The sequence below is a fragment of the Acomys russatus genome, chromosome 19, assembly GCF_903995435.1.
Source record: "Acomys russatus chromosome 19, mAcoRus1.1, whole genome shotgun sequence".
NCBI lineage: Eukaryota > Metazoa > Chordata > Mammalia > Rodentia > Muridae > Acomys > Acomys russatus.
The window spans coordinates 18,319,781-18,333,199 of record NC_067155.1 but is presented as its reverse complement, the minus strand read 5'-3'; the positions used below and the strand labels follow the sequence as shown (position 1 = coordinate 18,333,199).

The 13,419-nt window shown below is 52.4% G+C and overlaps 1 protein-coding gene across 1 annotated transcript; it reads right to left on the bottom strand.

Moving 5' to 3' along the window:
* Positions 1 to 8,767: 8,767 nt before the first annotated feature.
* Positions 8,768 to 10,590, bottom strand: Lgals7 (galectin 7). The gene is made up of 4 exons (XM_051162050.1): positions 10,504 to 10,590; positions 10,267 to 10,412; positions 9,399 to 9,600; positions 8,768 to 8,903 (listed from the first exon to the last, which is right to left on the bottom strand). The coding sequence occupies exons 1-4, from the start codon at positions 10,588 to 10,590 to the stop codon at positions 8,790 to 8,792; spliced, it is 549 nt and encodes a 182-aa protein (XP_051018007.1). The 3' UTR covers positions 8,768 to 8,789.
* Between the last annotated feature and the right edge of the window lie 2,829 nt (positions 10,591 to 13,419).

Here is a 13,419-nt window from a genome sequence, read left to right as displayed (position 1 = left end):
AGTAACTAAAGCTGGATCATCTCTGACACCTGCTTTGTCCTCATTAGTGTCTCATGGTCTTTTTGCTCTGAAAGCACACACACTGTGTAGCCTTGTCTGTCCTGGACTCGCTTTGTAGACCAGGCTGGCCTCGAACTCACAGCGATCCGCCTGCCTCTGCCTCCCGAGTGCTGGGATTAAAGGCGTGCTCCACCACGCCTGGCTTTCCTTTTCTTTTTGTTTTGTTTTGGTTTTTCGAGACAGGGTTTCTCTGTGTAGCCTTGTCTGTCCTGGACTCCCTTTGTAGATCAGGCTGGCCTCGAACTCACAGCGATCCACCTGCCTCCGCCTCCCGAGTGCTGGGATTAATTTTTACTTTGTTTATGTGCTAAGAAAATCAATTACATAATACTATCTTCCCTTTGCATAATAAGCCCAGTATGAGAATGAGTTGAAGGGAAAATAACCAAGCTATGATCAAGTTCGGGATCTATGGAATCCGCGTATGCATGCTGCAGTCTCTGCTCTGCCAGAGCAACCCTTTCTCTCTGCTTCAGCCGTTACACATCCTGCACTGTTTAAATCCAAATTTTCTTGTAACATTTGAAACAATTACTTAATTGTGGAGTAGTTAATCCCTGTGGTGGATCAAAGCGAATTAATATCCCCCATTAATTTGTGAAAATCATTGAGAGTTTGCAGCTGGGGCTGGAGAGATGGCTCGGAGGTTAAGAGTGCCGCGTGCATCGCTGTGAGTTCGAGTTCAGTCTGGTCTACAAAGTGAGTCCGGGACAGTCAAAGCTACACAGAGAAATCCTGTCTCAAAAGACCATAAAAAAAAAAAAAAAAAAAAAAAAAAGTGCTGCCTGTTCTTCCAAAGGTCCTGAGTTCAATTCCCAGCAACCACATGGTGGCTCATAGCCATCTGTAATGAGATCTGGCGCCCTCTTCTGGCCTGCTGGCTCACATGCAGGCAGAGCATTGTATAAATAATAAATAAATAAATCTTTTAACAAAAAAAAAAAAAAAAAGAATTTGCAACTGACCTCTACAGATCTGTACCTTTTGTGGTTGAATTTTTTGTTGACTTATTTTATAACCTAGATAGTTAATAGAATCTCCTCTCTGCCCTTTCTTTCTTTTTCTTTCTCTTTCTAAATCTGTAACCCCCAGCACGGCAGAATTCTTTGTGCTTCCTTAAACATTTTCTCTCAAATATCTCCATCAGACTCAGCCAACAAACTATCATCCATGTAATGGTAAATGATACATTGGGGAAATTGCCTACAAATTATTTCTAGTTGCACCAAATATTGATATAAAGTTGGACAATTTAATATTTCCCGTGTAAGCATTCCCCGACGGTATCTCTTCATTGGACAAGTATTATTACAAGTGGATACTGAAAAAACAAACCTTTCCCTAGCAGGCTCATGCAAAGGGATTATGAAAAGCAATCTTTTAAATAAATTACTATCATAGGCCATAACGTAGGGAAGAAGATAAAGGAATTCCAGGATGTGATTATTCTATTCACTGCTCTTAAATCTGCCAACACTCTCCTTTTGTAGACTCAATTTTTTTTGTTTTTGTTTTTGTTTTTTGAGACAAGGTTTCTCTGTGTAGCCTTGCCTGTCCTGGACTCACTTTGTAGACCAGGCTGGCCTCGAACTCACAGCAATCAGCCTGCCTCTGCTTCCCAAGTACTGGGATTAAAGGCGTGCGCCACCACCGCCTGGCTAGACTCAATTTTTTTAACCAAAATATTTTATTAACAACTTATTGACCGAGCCTATGTCATTTATAACCAGATTAACCAAAACATAGGAAATGAGGATTAATTGACACAACAACAAAACCTTAAGGAGATCAGTCCCGAGGAACGATTCTCCAGTCCGGAGCCGCAGGATTTCTTCCACTGGAACCTGGGGTAACCAGACCCCAGAGCCTCAGCAGGAGCCGGAGCTCTGAAGCCTTCCCTCGAGTGGTTTTCTCTAGGAGCGTCTTGAAGGGCAGCGGTGAACAGCCAAATCTATCCCAAGTCTCCTATCTGCCCGCAGCCACTTCTGGGCTCATTTATATAGCTCCTCCCAGAGTCTGGTCACGGGCTCTTTTTCATCTGGTAGCAATTAAGCTCCTGCACGAGGTGGTCGCTCGTCTAGTGAATTAACATCACCTGGTCTCTCACTAGACCATTCGATCCCACACTTGGGATCCTAAAGAACAGGTTTCTCTCCTTCACCTTTTTCCTGATTTCTGTTTTTTTGTTTTGTTTTGTTTTTCGAGACAGGGTCTCTCTGTGTAGCCTTGCCTGTCCTGGACTCACTTTGTAGACCAGGCTGGCCTCGACCTCACAGCGATCCGCCTGCCTCTGCCTCCCCGAGTGCTGGGATTAAAGGCGTGAGCCACCACGCCCGGCTTCTGATTTCTGTTTTTATAACAAACACAGGGGAATTGCATGGGCTGGTGGAATCTTCTATATGTTGAGCCTCCAGCTGCTCTTGTAACAGCTGTTCAGGTGCCTGCCATTTTTCTTTAATGAAGGACCATTGCTCTAAAGGTGTGCGCCGGCTGGAGATTTATTTTTTGAGACAGGGGTACAGAGTTTATAGTTCTAAGCATGTACTTTGGCTAGTCCCCTTGGTTGCTAGAAACGGGAGTTTCCATTGCAAAACTGGGGTTTTAAAATTTAAACTCAACTGAAAAATTCCTTTAAAAAGATTCTGGCCTTTGGAAAACAGGAAAAACCTGGGGATTCAGACTCTGTGCCACAGGAAGGGGCCCTGGGGACAGAGTTAATCATCCCCAGCCAGGACTGGTGGTTCTGTTCAGACAAGGGCCCCACTCCCCTAAACCCCCTCTCCCACTCCCCTATACCCGCCTCTCCCACTCCCCCATCTCCCACCCCATCCCCCGATTCCCACCCCCATCCCCCACTCCCCCCATCCCCCACTCCTCCATCCCCCACCCCCACCCCGATTCCCACCCCCCATCCCCCTACCCCTTACTACACAGGGACAGGAACTAACCAGACAGCCCAGTAACTGACAAAGCTCACTGTGACTGGGGACTTATAAGGAACTAAAACTTGTCTTCTATCCAAAACCTTTCACCTAGGCACTCCCCCTTACCCCATGCCAGCTAGTCTGCCTTGCAGGTTAACTCGTATGGATACCAGCAATATCCCTGAGCCCCTGAGCCCCTGGTGGGCATGTACTGATGGTTTGACTAAATGTGCCTCTTCTGGTGTTTTCCAAACTAAACAGGTTGATTAGGACATGGAGGTGTTAGCGCAAGTTAGATATTCTCTCTCTCTCTCTCTCTCTCTCTCTCTCTCTCTCTCTCTTTTTGTTTTGTTTTGTTGGTTTTGTTTTGTTTTGTTTTGGTTTTTGGTTTTTTGTTGTTGTTGTTTTGGTTTTTTGAGACAGGGTTCCTCTCTGTGTAGCCTTGACTGTCCTGGACTTGCTCTGTAGAGCAATGGTTAGATTCTCTTACAGAAATGACTACAAAATTGGAGAGGCTTAGGCTTACTTCTCAGGAGACAAAGGAAGTAACGTCTGGCTTTGGGAAAAACCTTGTTGTTTCTATGCTAATTGATCAGAAGTAATTAAAACAACAACAACTTGCCATGGTTGGGGAGAAAAAACTCAAAAAGAGAAAGAGGCAAAAACATAAATCAGAGGATCGGTACCAGTCTCTGCTCTGTGGCTGCCCCTGGCTAACTACTGTGCTGTCCGCACGGAACCATGGGGTCCCGCATCTTAAACTGTATGGCCAGTTATGTATCTGCTCAGTAAAATTAGTGCTCCTTCCGACCAATCCCACCTATTTAAAACAGGATGAGTCCACCGTTTGACTAAGACCAGTGGGGAATGCAACACAGCCCCTGACCTTAGCACAGCTGACTCCATGATGGAAGAACCACCCAGACCGTAAAACTCGGCACTCAGACAGCACCACCCGCCAAAACCAAAACAAAGACCTAATCCGCCAAAGCCCGTCGTTCTGGCCTTTTGGCTTCTGTATTTTTCTGGTTCTGGCTAACTGCTCCTGTTAACTGAAGGACTTCAACCCGGGACATGGCTTTTGTGCTTAAAAGCTCATCCTGAGAAAGGCTCAGTGGCTATACCGAGACCCAGAGAACCCAGTGTAGTTGTTGGCTAGCTAATAAAGACTTTCTTTTCTTTTTCTTTCTTTCTTTCTTTCTTTCTTTTTTTTTTTTTTAAAGATTTATATATTTATTATTTATACAGAGCTCTGCCTGCATGTGAGTCAGCAGGCCAGAAGAGGGCGCCAGATCTCACTATAGATGGTTGTGAGCCACTATGTGGTTGCTGGGAATTGAACTCAGGACCTTTGGAAGAGCAGACAGTGCTCTTGACATCTGAGCCATCTCTCCCGCCCTCTTTTTTTTTTTTTTTTTTTTTTCTTTTCTTTTTCTTTTTTTCTTCTTTTTACAGTTCTACATTTTATTGCTGGACAAGACACACCCCTAATTTAGACATGACCAAGCCCCCAGGTTAAAAATGCTGAACCCCAGGCTGGAGAGATAGCTCAGCGGTTAGGAGCACTGACTGCTCTTCCAGAGGTCACGAGTTCGATTCCCAGAGACCACATGGTGGCTCACAGCCATCTATAATGGGATCTGATACACTCCTCTGCAGGTGTACATGCAGGCAGAGCTCTGTATACATAACAATAAATAATAAATCTTTTTTTAAAATGCTGAACCCCATCTGGTAGGATCAATCAAGGACTGTGACTCAGTATAAACCCCCAGTCCTGCCGCCCTGTGGATCCAGTCACAGCTTGGCTCTCCTCCAGTGTCTTCTCTTATCCCTGATTTTGTTAGCGGTTTTAATCCGAGTCCACTGAGGACCAGGACCATCTTGCTTCTGTTTCTTGGCCAGGAATCGCTTGATTCTGAAAGTCTTGTGAGAAGACTTGGCGAGAAGGGAGTCTGGTGCACAGCGCACGATGGTGGAGGGAAGGAGAAGAGCTAATAAAGACTTTCTGTTGGCTTAACCCCTGCCCAGCCAGTTGTTGCCTTGTTTTTCAAGACAGGGTTTCTCTGTGTAGTCCTTGCTGTCCTAGAACTCTCTTTGTAGACTAAGCTAGCCTCAAACTCAGAGATTGGCCTGGGGGAAAAATTTTTATTTATTTTTATTTATTTATTTATTTATTTTGAGCCCTGGCTGTCCCGAACTCACTTTGTAGACCAGGCTGGCCTCGAACTCACAGCGATCCACCTGCCTCTGCCTCCCAAGTGCTGGGATTAAAGGTGTGCGCCACCATACCCAACCTCTTTTCTTTCTTTCTTTTTTTTAATAATTAATCTCCATATTAGTTATTCCTTTTAAAACATTTATTTTATGTAGATGAGTGCTCTGTTTTCATGCATACCAAGGGAGGGAATCTGATTCCATCACAGATGGCAGTGAGCCACCATGTGGTTGCTGGGAATTGAACTGAGGACCTCTGGAAGAGCAGCCAGTGCTCTTAACCACTGAGCCATCTCTCCAGCTCCAACTGTTTGTTTGTTTTTTATTAAAACAAGGTATCTTTATGTAGCTCTGGCTGGCCTGGAACTGGCTATGTAGATCAGGCCGGCTTTAAATGCCTCTGCTGCCCCCAATGCTGGGATTGAAGTCCTGTGCCAACACATAGAGTGAAAACAACTATTAAACCGGTTACAGTGGCGCGTGCCTTTAATCACAACACTCAGGAAGTTGAGCCAGGAGGACTAAATTTGAGGCCGGCTTGGCCTACACAGAAAGATTGTTCTCACAAAGGAAACCAAAACAAAACAAAACTAAGAGGTTGTCTGCAGCACAGCCAGGTCCATGGTGGCGGAAACGGGGAGTGTTCATCTCCCAAATCAAGGCTGGTGGGAGGGCGGTGGCCCAGGGAGTTGCACCATTGTCTAAGACAAGGTTACACAAAGCATCACAACTTCTACTCTGGGCAGCCTCTCGGGGCATGCGGGGAAGACACAAGTGACCCATGTCTGCGTGTCTCCACAGCGTCCCCCAGCTCTTTGGGAATGCTGTACAGGGCTTGGCTTCAGTGCGCAAGCGCGAGGCACTGCGGGACGATGCAAGCGCGGAAGGCTTTGTGGGCGATGCCACAATGTTGCAAAGCCGGAGAGGCACCATACTAGCAACTAGATAACGCAACAGAATGAGCGTGGCTGAGTGCCAATAAAACTTTATTTGTGCACATGAAAGTTTGAATTCATATAATTTTCAGTATCGCGTAATGGAAGTGTTCTTTGATTTTTTTTTTTTTCCCCCTACCTCTCTACCTATTTAAGCTTGGAAAACTCATTCTTGGTTCGTGAGCCATAGGAAGTGGGATGGACTGGCCCCGATCCATAGTGTGGCACTGTCTCTAACCTCCACTGACAAGAGCAGTTCCGAGCCACCACCCAGAAAGTCACTCCCAAATTCCTAACTTTGGATACCAAGTAAGATAATTAGTGGGGCTAAGTTTTTGGGGTGGCTTGTGGTCCAGCAATAGATGACCAACACATCCTCAGACAGGATGAGAAAACCAGATCAAATATACGTTGTCTACTTTTTTTTTCCCCCTTGGTCCCAGTGCTGCAGAGGCAGAGGCAGGTGGATCGATGAGAGTTCCAGGCCAGCCGAGGCTACACAGAGAAACCTTGTCTTGAAAACAAAAAAATAAACAAAACAAAAATACAGGGCTGGCTGAGGTTAAGAGCACTGAAGGGTCTTCCAGAGGACCCAGGTTTGATTTCCAGCGCCCACAGCCACCTGTAACTCCAGTTCCAGGGGGTCTGGTCATCCCTCCGACCTCCAAGGGTGCCAGGTGTGCATAACGGTGCAAAGACACAGGTGCAGGCAAAACACCCATCGCACAACAAATAAATAAATAAATAAATATTTTAAGGAGCCGGGCAGTGGTGGCGCACGTCTTTAATCCCAGCACTCGGGAGGCAGAGGCAGGCGGATCGCTGTGAGGTCGAGGCCAGCCTGGTCTACACAGCAAGTCCAGGACAGCCAGGGCTACACAGAGATACCCTGTCTCGGAAAAACAAAAACCACAAAGCAAATAAATATTTTAAATGATTTAAAAAAATTTTTTTAAGTATATAGCCAGGCGATGGTGGCACACGCCTTTAATCCCAGCTCCCGGGAAGCAGAGGCAAGCGGATCACTGTGAGTTCGACGCCAGACTGGTCTACAAAGTGAGTCCAGGACAGCCAGGGCTACACAGGGAAACCCTGTCTTGAAAAACCAAAAAAAAAAAAAAAAAAAAAAAAAAAAAAAAAAAAAAATACTTACCACACTTCCTCGCGGTGGACTTGCGGGTGTCCAGAATTCTCTTCTACCGCTGGGGGGCGCCAGTCCTTAGCGCGGTCTCCGGGTATTCGGGGTGCAGGCAAGGCAAGGGGTCTCCACCGGAAGGTCCCAAGGGCAGCGATCTTAGGGTAGAGGAAGGGCAAGATCCTGGGGATCCGGCCTCCGAGTTTTCCTGGGCTCGCCTTCATCTAGGTGGCAAGGCGGGCGGCGGCCGCCAGAGGGGGACTGTCGTTTGTGTTCTAGGCCTAGGCACAGACTTGTGGTGCGTCCCTCTTGGGTGTGTCTCCAGAAGAATGTTCTGGAAAGAAAGGAGACTTGGAGCTGCAGCCTGCTGGCCTACGTGGTCTGCAGAGGGGAGCGGTGCTGCGGCTGGTGCCTCCGAGAAAGAGCCTGAAAGAAACTTGCTAAGCAACCCAGAGGCCAGGCAGCGTTACTGACCTGGTCTTTGCCGCCAAAATAGCTTATTTCTAGCACAGCCGGGGATGAGGGCGGGGGTGGGAGTGGGGGGTCGGGATCTTTGGGTCAAGGACGAAGGGGTGCCCGGCTGCCACCGGGACGCAAGCCTGCCCCGGCGCCACGCCCAGCTGCGGAGTATCATCTGCTGGAGACACTGCGTCTGCCCTGGGGATGTGTGCGAGTGGGGACCTGTCCGGATGCTGGGAGCCGCTCCCAGCGGGATGCCCTCCTCCCACCCCCGCCTTCCCGGGACGCCTTCAGGGGCCCCAGGGAGTGTCAAGTTTGGGATGCCCAGGTGTGAAAGATAAGGCTGGCCTCGAACTAGGGCACGCTTTTGCCTCAGCCTCCCTGAGTCTCCTTTTTCAGAAGGAGGCATTTAGGTGACCTTTGTAAAGATGACACAGTGTCATACGAAGGGAGGGTAGCTCCAAATGCTAGGCAGGCTGCCCCAACACAAAGGGCTTGCTGTCCAAAAGGCACTTGCTTGATGCTCTTGCCTTTGGTCTGAGTTCGGTTCCCAGCACCCATGTCGGGCACCTCGCAACTGCTTGTGACACCATGTCCAAGAGATCTGACACCCTTTTTGCTCCTGTGCACCTACTCCACACAGATACACACACACACACACACACACGCACGCACACGTGCGCAGGCGCACAGACACTCGCTTGGGAGACTGAGGCAAGAAGATGGCTATGACTTTGAGGCAGCCCTGGGCTACACGGCAGGGCTATGTTTATCCCTGTCTCTCCTGGCCCCCGCCCCCCGCAACCCGGCTGCTCCCCAAAGGAAACCCTGCTGGCCTTCTGCTCAGCTTCATCCTTGGCCTGAGGCTTAATGGCGTCTCAGACACAGGCTCTCTTTGACCTTGGCTTACTCTGTTTCTATCTGAGCCTCAGTTTCTTCGGGCCATACAGAAAGCACACAGAACAGAGTCAGGAGCTACAGTTACTTTTTATTCGCTGTCCACAGCCCTCCTCTAGGACCCTCCTCCCACCCTCACCCCCTGACGCCCACGGACCCTCCTCAGAAGATCTTCACGGAATGGAGCTGCACGTCTCCGCCCACCTCCACCATGCGCACGCTCGCCGGCGGCATCCTGTGGCGGAAGTGGAGGTACTCGTCGTCCCCGACCACTGTCTGCGGGGGTGGGGGTGGGGGGAGAGGGGGGGTGGTTGAGAGCCTAAATCAGGCTGCGGCCCTGGAAGATCCTAACCACACAGCGACTCCCCTCTCCTCGGAGAGAAAATGGCTTTGATGCCCATTGTAATGGGGGCACAATGAGTTCTGATCCACACAGTACGAAGGTGGTTCCCAAGTGTGGGCGACTGATGTCAGGATGACAACGTGAGCGCACCAGTGTCTGATACTGGGATGCTAGTCTCAGACCAACAAGGATATTGGTTTGTGTTCCCGCCACCCTACTAGGACACCCACCCACCCCTTGTGCACCAGGAGAAAGTCTGTGGAAGCTCGCTCCCACCCCCCGACCCCACCCCCCCACCCGCCTTCCACCCCCTCCCCCGATCCCAGCACCCGGGGTGCTGGAGGGAAACCTCCATCCTGGACAGCAGTTCAGTCTCCAGCACTGAGCTCTAGACCTGGGGTCTGGCCAATTCCCCTTCAAAGGCGCACCTTGAAACCTTGGTCTGTGGCGATGAGGAGCACTTCAAAGGGCTGCCCGCGCTGGAAAGGGATGCCGGCGCCCCGCTCCTCCGAGCCCCACTTGCCTTGCTCTTTCGTGTTGAACACAACCTCGGATGTATCCAGCCTCGGGTTAAAGTGCAGGGCGGCGTCTGCCCCCTGCTCCTCGCTGCACAGCAGGTTTACATGGAACCTGCCAGGGGCAGTCGGACTCAGGGACCTGCAACCTCCATGCGCAACCACGGACACACCCACACCCACGCAGAGTCCCTGCTTATCCACAGGATAAGCCTCATTTCCAGAGGCTGGATCTGTCCTGGAGGGTCGGCTGCCATGGCCCGCTCTTCCCGCGTACAGGGAATCCCATACCCCAATAATCCAGGTTCTCAACACTGCCATGAAGACCCAAGGCAGAGTTTCAAGCACCTGGAAAATTGATCATGGAGATCCTAGGACTAACCAGGAACTTTTGTTCCTGGACTCACTTTGTAGACCAGGCTGGCCTCGAACTCACAGCGATCCACCTGCCTCTGCCTCCCGAGTGCTGGGATTAAAGGCGTGCGCCACTATGCCCGGCTAAATAGGAACTCTTGATGTTGCCCTAGGACCCTAAATTTTTAGGGAAACTTGGGCACCCACCCATGACATGGGGAGGAACGTCAGTGAATTCATCCACATTAAGATAGCAACAGGGAATCCAAGGCCCCACTGGGCAGAAAAGACCCCCAGGGACCCCATGTGTGGGCTGTAAGAAACAAGGATCCACTGTGCCAGGAGATGCCCCACCCTCCCCTCCCCTCCCAACCCCCGACCCCCGCTTCCCCACCCCCCTACCCCCCGCTGGAACTGGGGAATCAACCTGCTGGCCTGCTCAGGGACAACACCTCGAATTCTCATGACAGTGCCCACGCGGACGCCCTCGGGCAGAGAGGCCTTGTGATGGGTGGCCTGAAAGATTTGGGTGGGGCAGGGGGAGACAAAGAAACAGTTGGGGGGAAGTCCCAGCTGGGGGCGCCAGGGACAGAACACGAGGCAAGAGGAGTTCCGATTAGAGCAATGGTGGAACTAGGCACAGAGATGCTACAGAGACAGTTACCAAGAAGGAAAGCAACCGGACGCGGCCCCTGAGGACGGGCTGGTGAAACCCACGAGATAGGTAGCTCTCAGCTCTCCTGGTGCCCATCCCACGCCCCCCACCCCCTTTTCTTTTCCTTTGAAAAAGAGGTTTCAGCCAGGCCCAGTCTCCCGTCTTGGCCCTGCCTTGGCCCCAGCTCCCCCAGCTCTGGGCCCCAGACCACTTACTGACATGGTTGGCACAGGGATACAGCAGCAAGGGTAGCCAGGAGCTTGCTGGAGGGGACCTTAAGTACAGGCAAGGGGGTGGTTCGGCTCCGCCCCTTCCACCAACGCCCACACCTGGCACAGACCCCTGCCCTAGGGCAAAGCTGTCAAAACTGGGCAAGTCGCCTCCTGCCCTGCCCCCACACCAACGGAGGGGGAGTTGGGGTGGGGTGCGGCTACCTCCTCTTTTTCCTAGGCTTGTAGATAGATAGGGACAGCCTTTAATTGGGGATGTTTGCCCTGTGCTCCCATCCCTCCTTCCAGCCCCCTTCTCCCCCTCCCCACTCCCCGCCAGGCACAGGGCTTCTCTGTCTGAGGTTCCTGGAGACCTGTTGGCTGAGCCTTGACCAACTCTTAACAGAAGGAGGCTCATTCTGAGGGCACAGGCTGGCCTGCTTTGCTCAGCCCAAGTTTGCCTCTGCCCTTTGGAGGCAGGCATTCATTGGGGCCCCCCGGAAACCCATTATTCCTTCTTGTCTTGTGCTGCTGGGCCCCCGCGGTTACCAGAGTGTACCTGGCACACTTAAAGTGGCCAGTAACGGAGAGTGAAATTAAGAAGGTGTGTACACTAGCAGTGACCCGGGCTGAGGTCTCTGGGTGTCCAGATGGATCAGAACCTCTGACGTCACCAGGATAACTGCAGTGTGGCTAGGCCACTGTGCTGACAGGTACAGTCTCCGAATGCCTCTCTCTCAGTGGCTCAGCACACACGTCCTGTTTCCCCCTTTCAAGTCTCTAGCAGGTCCTCTTTGCTTTTTGTTTTTGGTTTGGTTTGGTTTGGTTTTTGGATTTTCGAGACAGGGCTTCTCTGTGTAGCCCTGGCTGTCCTGGACTCACTTTGTAGACCAGGCTGGCCTCGAACTCACAGCGACCCGCCTGCCTCTGCTTCCCGAGGGCTGGGATTAAAGGCGCATGTGCCACCACCGCCCGGCTTCAAGCAGCTCCTGTTTGAAACGAGCCAGCTTCCCACCCAATTGGGTTAAGGCAGAATATGGGTTAGTGGGTGTCACAGCCCCCACCCGCAGCCACCACCCAGATCAATGAAACATAAGGTGAGCAGTGCTGATGGCCTAAGTTTTAGTTTCCTTGGACCAAGACTCTAAAGAAAGTGGGGGAGAGGGGAGGGGAATAAAGGATGAAAAAGGAAGTTTCTGGAAGGCAGGCAAAGAGAGCCAGAGTGCTGAGGCACTCCCACCAGCCCAGCAGCTTTCTTGGAAGGTCTATTCCCATCCCTTTTTCCCACCATACTCCTCCTGCCCCACCCACAGGTGGCGGAGGCCCTGGGCCACTTGCATGCTGGGAGTGGAAAGTTAAGGCAGAGAGCGGGAGACTGCTTTCTCTCTGGCTCCTCCGCCCCAGTATCCCAACGCCACCTCCCATGCCTACAGCGTTCATCAAGGGCACCCATGAGGAGGGTCCAGTGGGGGTGGGGGTGGCATGGGGGGAGAGCAGAAGCCGGCTCCCACGAGGAGGTCCAGTGGGGGTGGCATGGGGGGAGAGCAGAAGCCGGGCTCCCACGAGGAGGTTCAGTGGGGGTGGGGGGTGGCGTGGGGGGGAAGCAGAAGCCGGGCTCCCACGAGGAGGTCCAGCGGGGGTGGGGGGTGGCGTGGGGGGGGGAGCAGAAGCCGAGCTCCCACGAGGAGGTCCAGCGGGGGTGGGGGGGGGCGTGGGGGGGAGCAGAAGCCGAGCTCCCACGAGGAGGTCCAGTGGGGGTGGGGGGTGGCGTGGGGTGGGAGCAGAAGCCGAGCTCCCACGAGGAGGTCCAGCGGGGGTGGGGGTGGCATGGGGGGAGAGCAGAAGCCGGGCTCCCACGAGGAGGTTCAGTGGGGGTGGGGGGTGGCGTGGGGGGGAGCAGAAGCCGGGCTCCCACGAGGAGGTCCAGCGGGGGTGGGGGGTGGCGTGGGGGGGAGCAGAAGCCGAGCTCCCACGAGGAGGTCCAGCGGGGGTGGGGGTGGCATGGGGGGAGAGCAGAAGCCGGGCTCCCACGAGGAGGTCCAGTGGGGGTGGGGGGTGGCGTCGGGGGGAGCAGAAGCCGGGCTCCCATGAGGAGGTCCAGCGGGGGTGGGGGGTGGCGTGGGGTGGGAGCAGAAGCCGGGCTCCCACGAGGAGGTCCAGCGGGGGTGGGGGGTGGCGTGGGGGGGAGCAGAAGCCGGGCTCCCACGAGGAGGTCCAGTGGGGGGTGGCTGGGGCATGGGGGGGCAGAAGCCGACGCATAGCTGAGCAGCACGCCCCCCCCCCCTTGTACAGACTCCAGCTGGGCAGGACTCACATCTGGACCTCAGCACTCAGAGGTGAAGGCTGGAGAGTCAGCGCAAGGTGTTTGAAGCCGTCACGGTTTTCTCTCAAAAACCAGCACATGCTTTTTTTGGAGTGTTAGCGCACGCCTCTAATCCCAGCACTCAGGAGGCTGAAGCCGGTGGATCTTATGAGTTCGAGGTTAGCCTGGTCTACATAGCTAATTCCAGGATATCCAGGGCTACCTAGAGAGACCCTGTCTCAAAAACAAAACAACAGTAACCCAAACAGACGAGAGCTAGAGAGAGTCCTCGGCGGTTAAAGTCACCGCTGCTCTTGTATCGGACCCTAGTTCAGCTCCCAGATCGGGGGCCTCACAACTGACAGCAACTCCAGGCCCAGGGAGTCTGATGCCCTCTTCCGGCCTTTTCAAGTT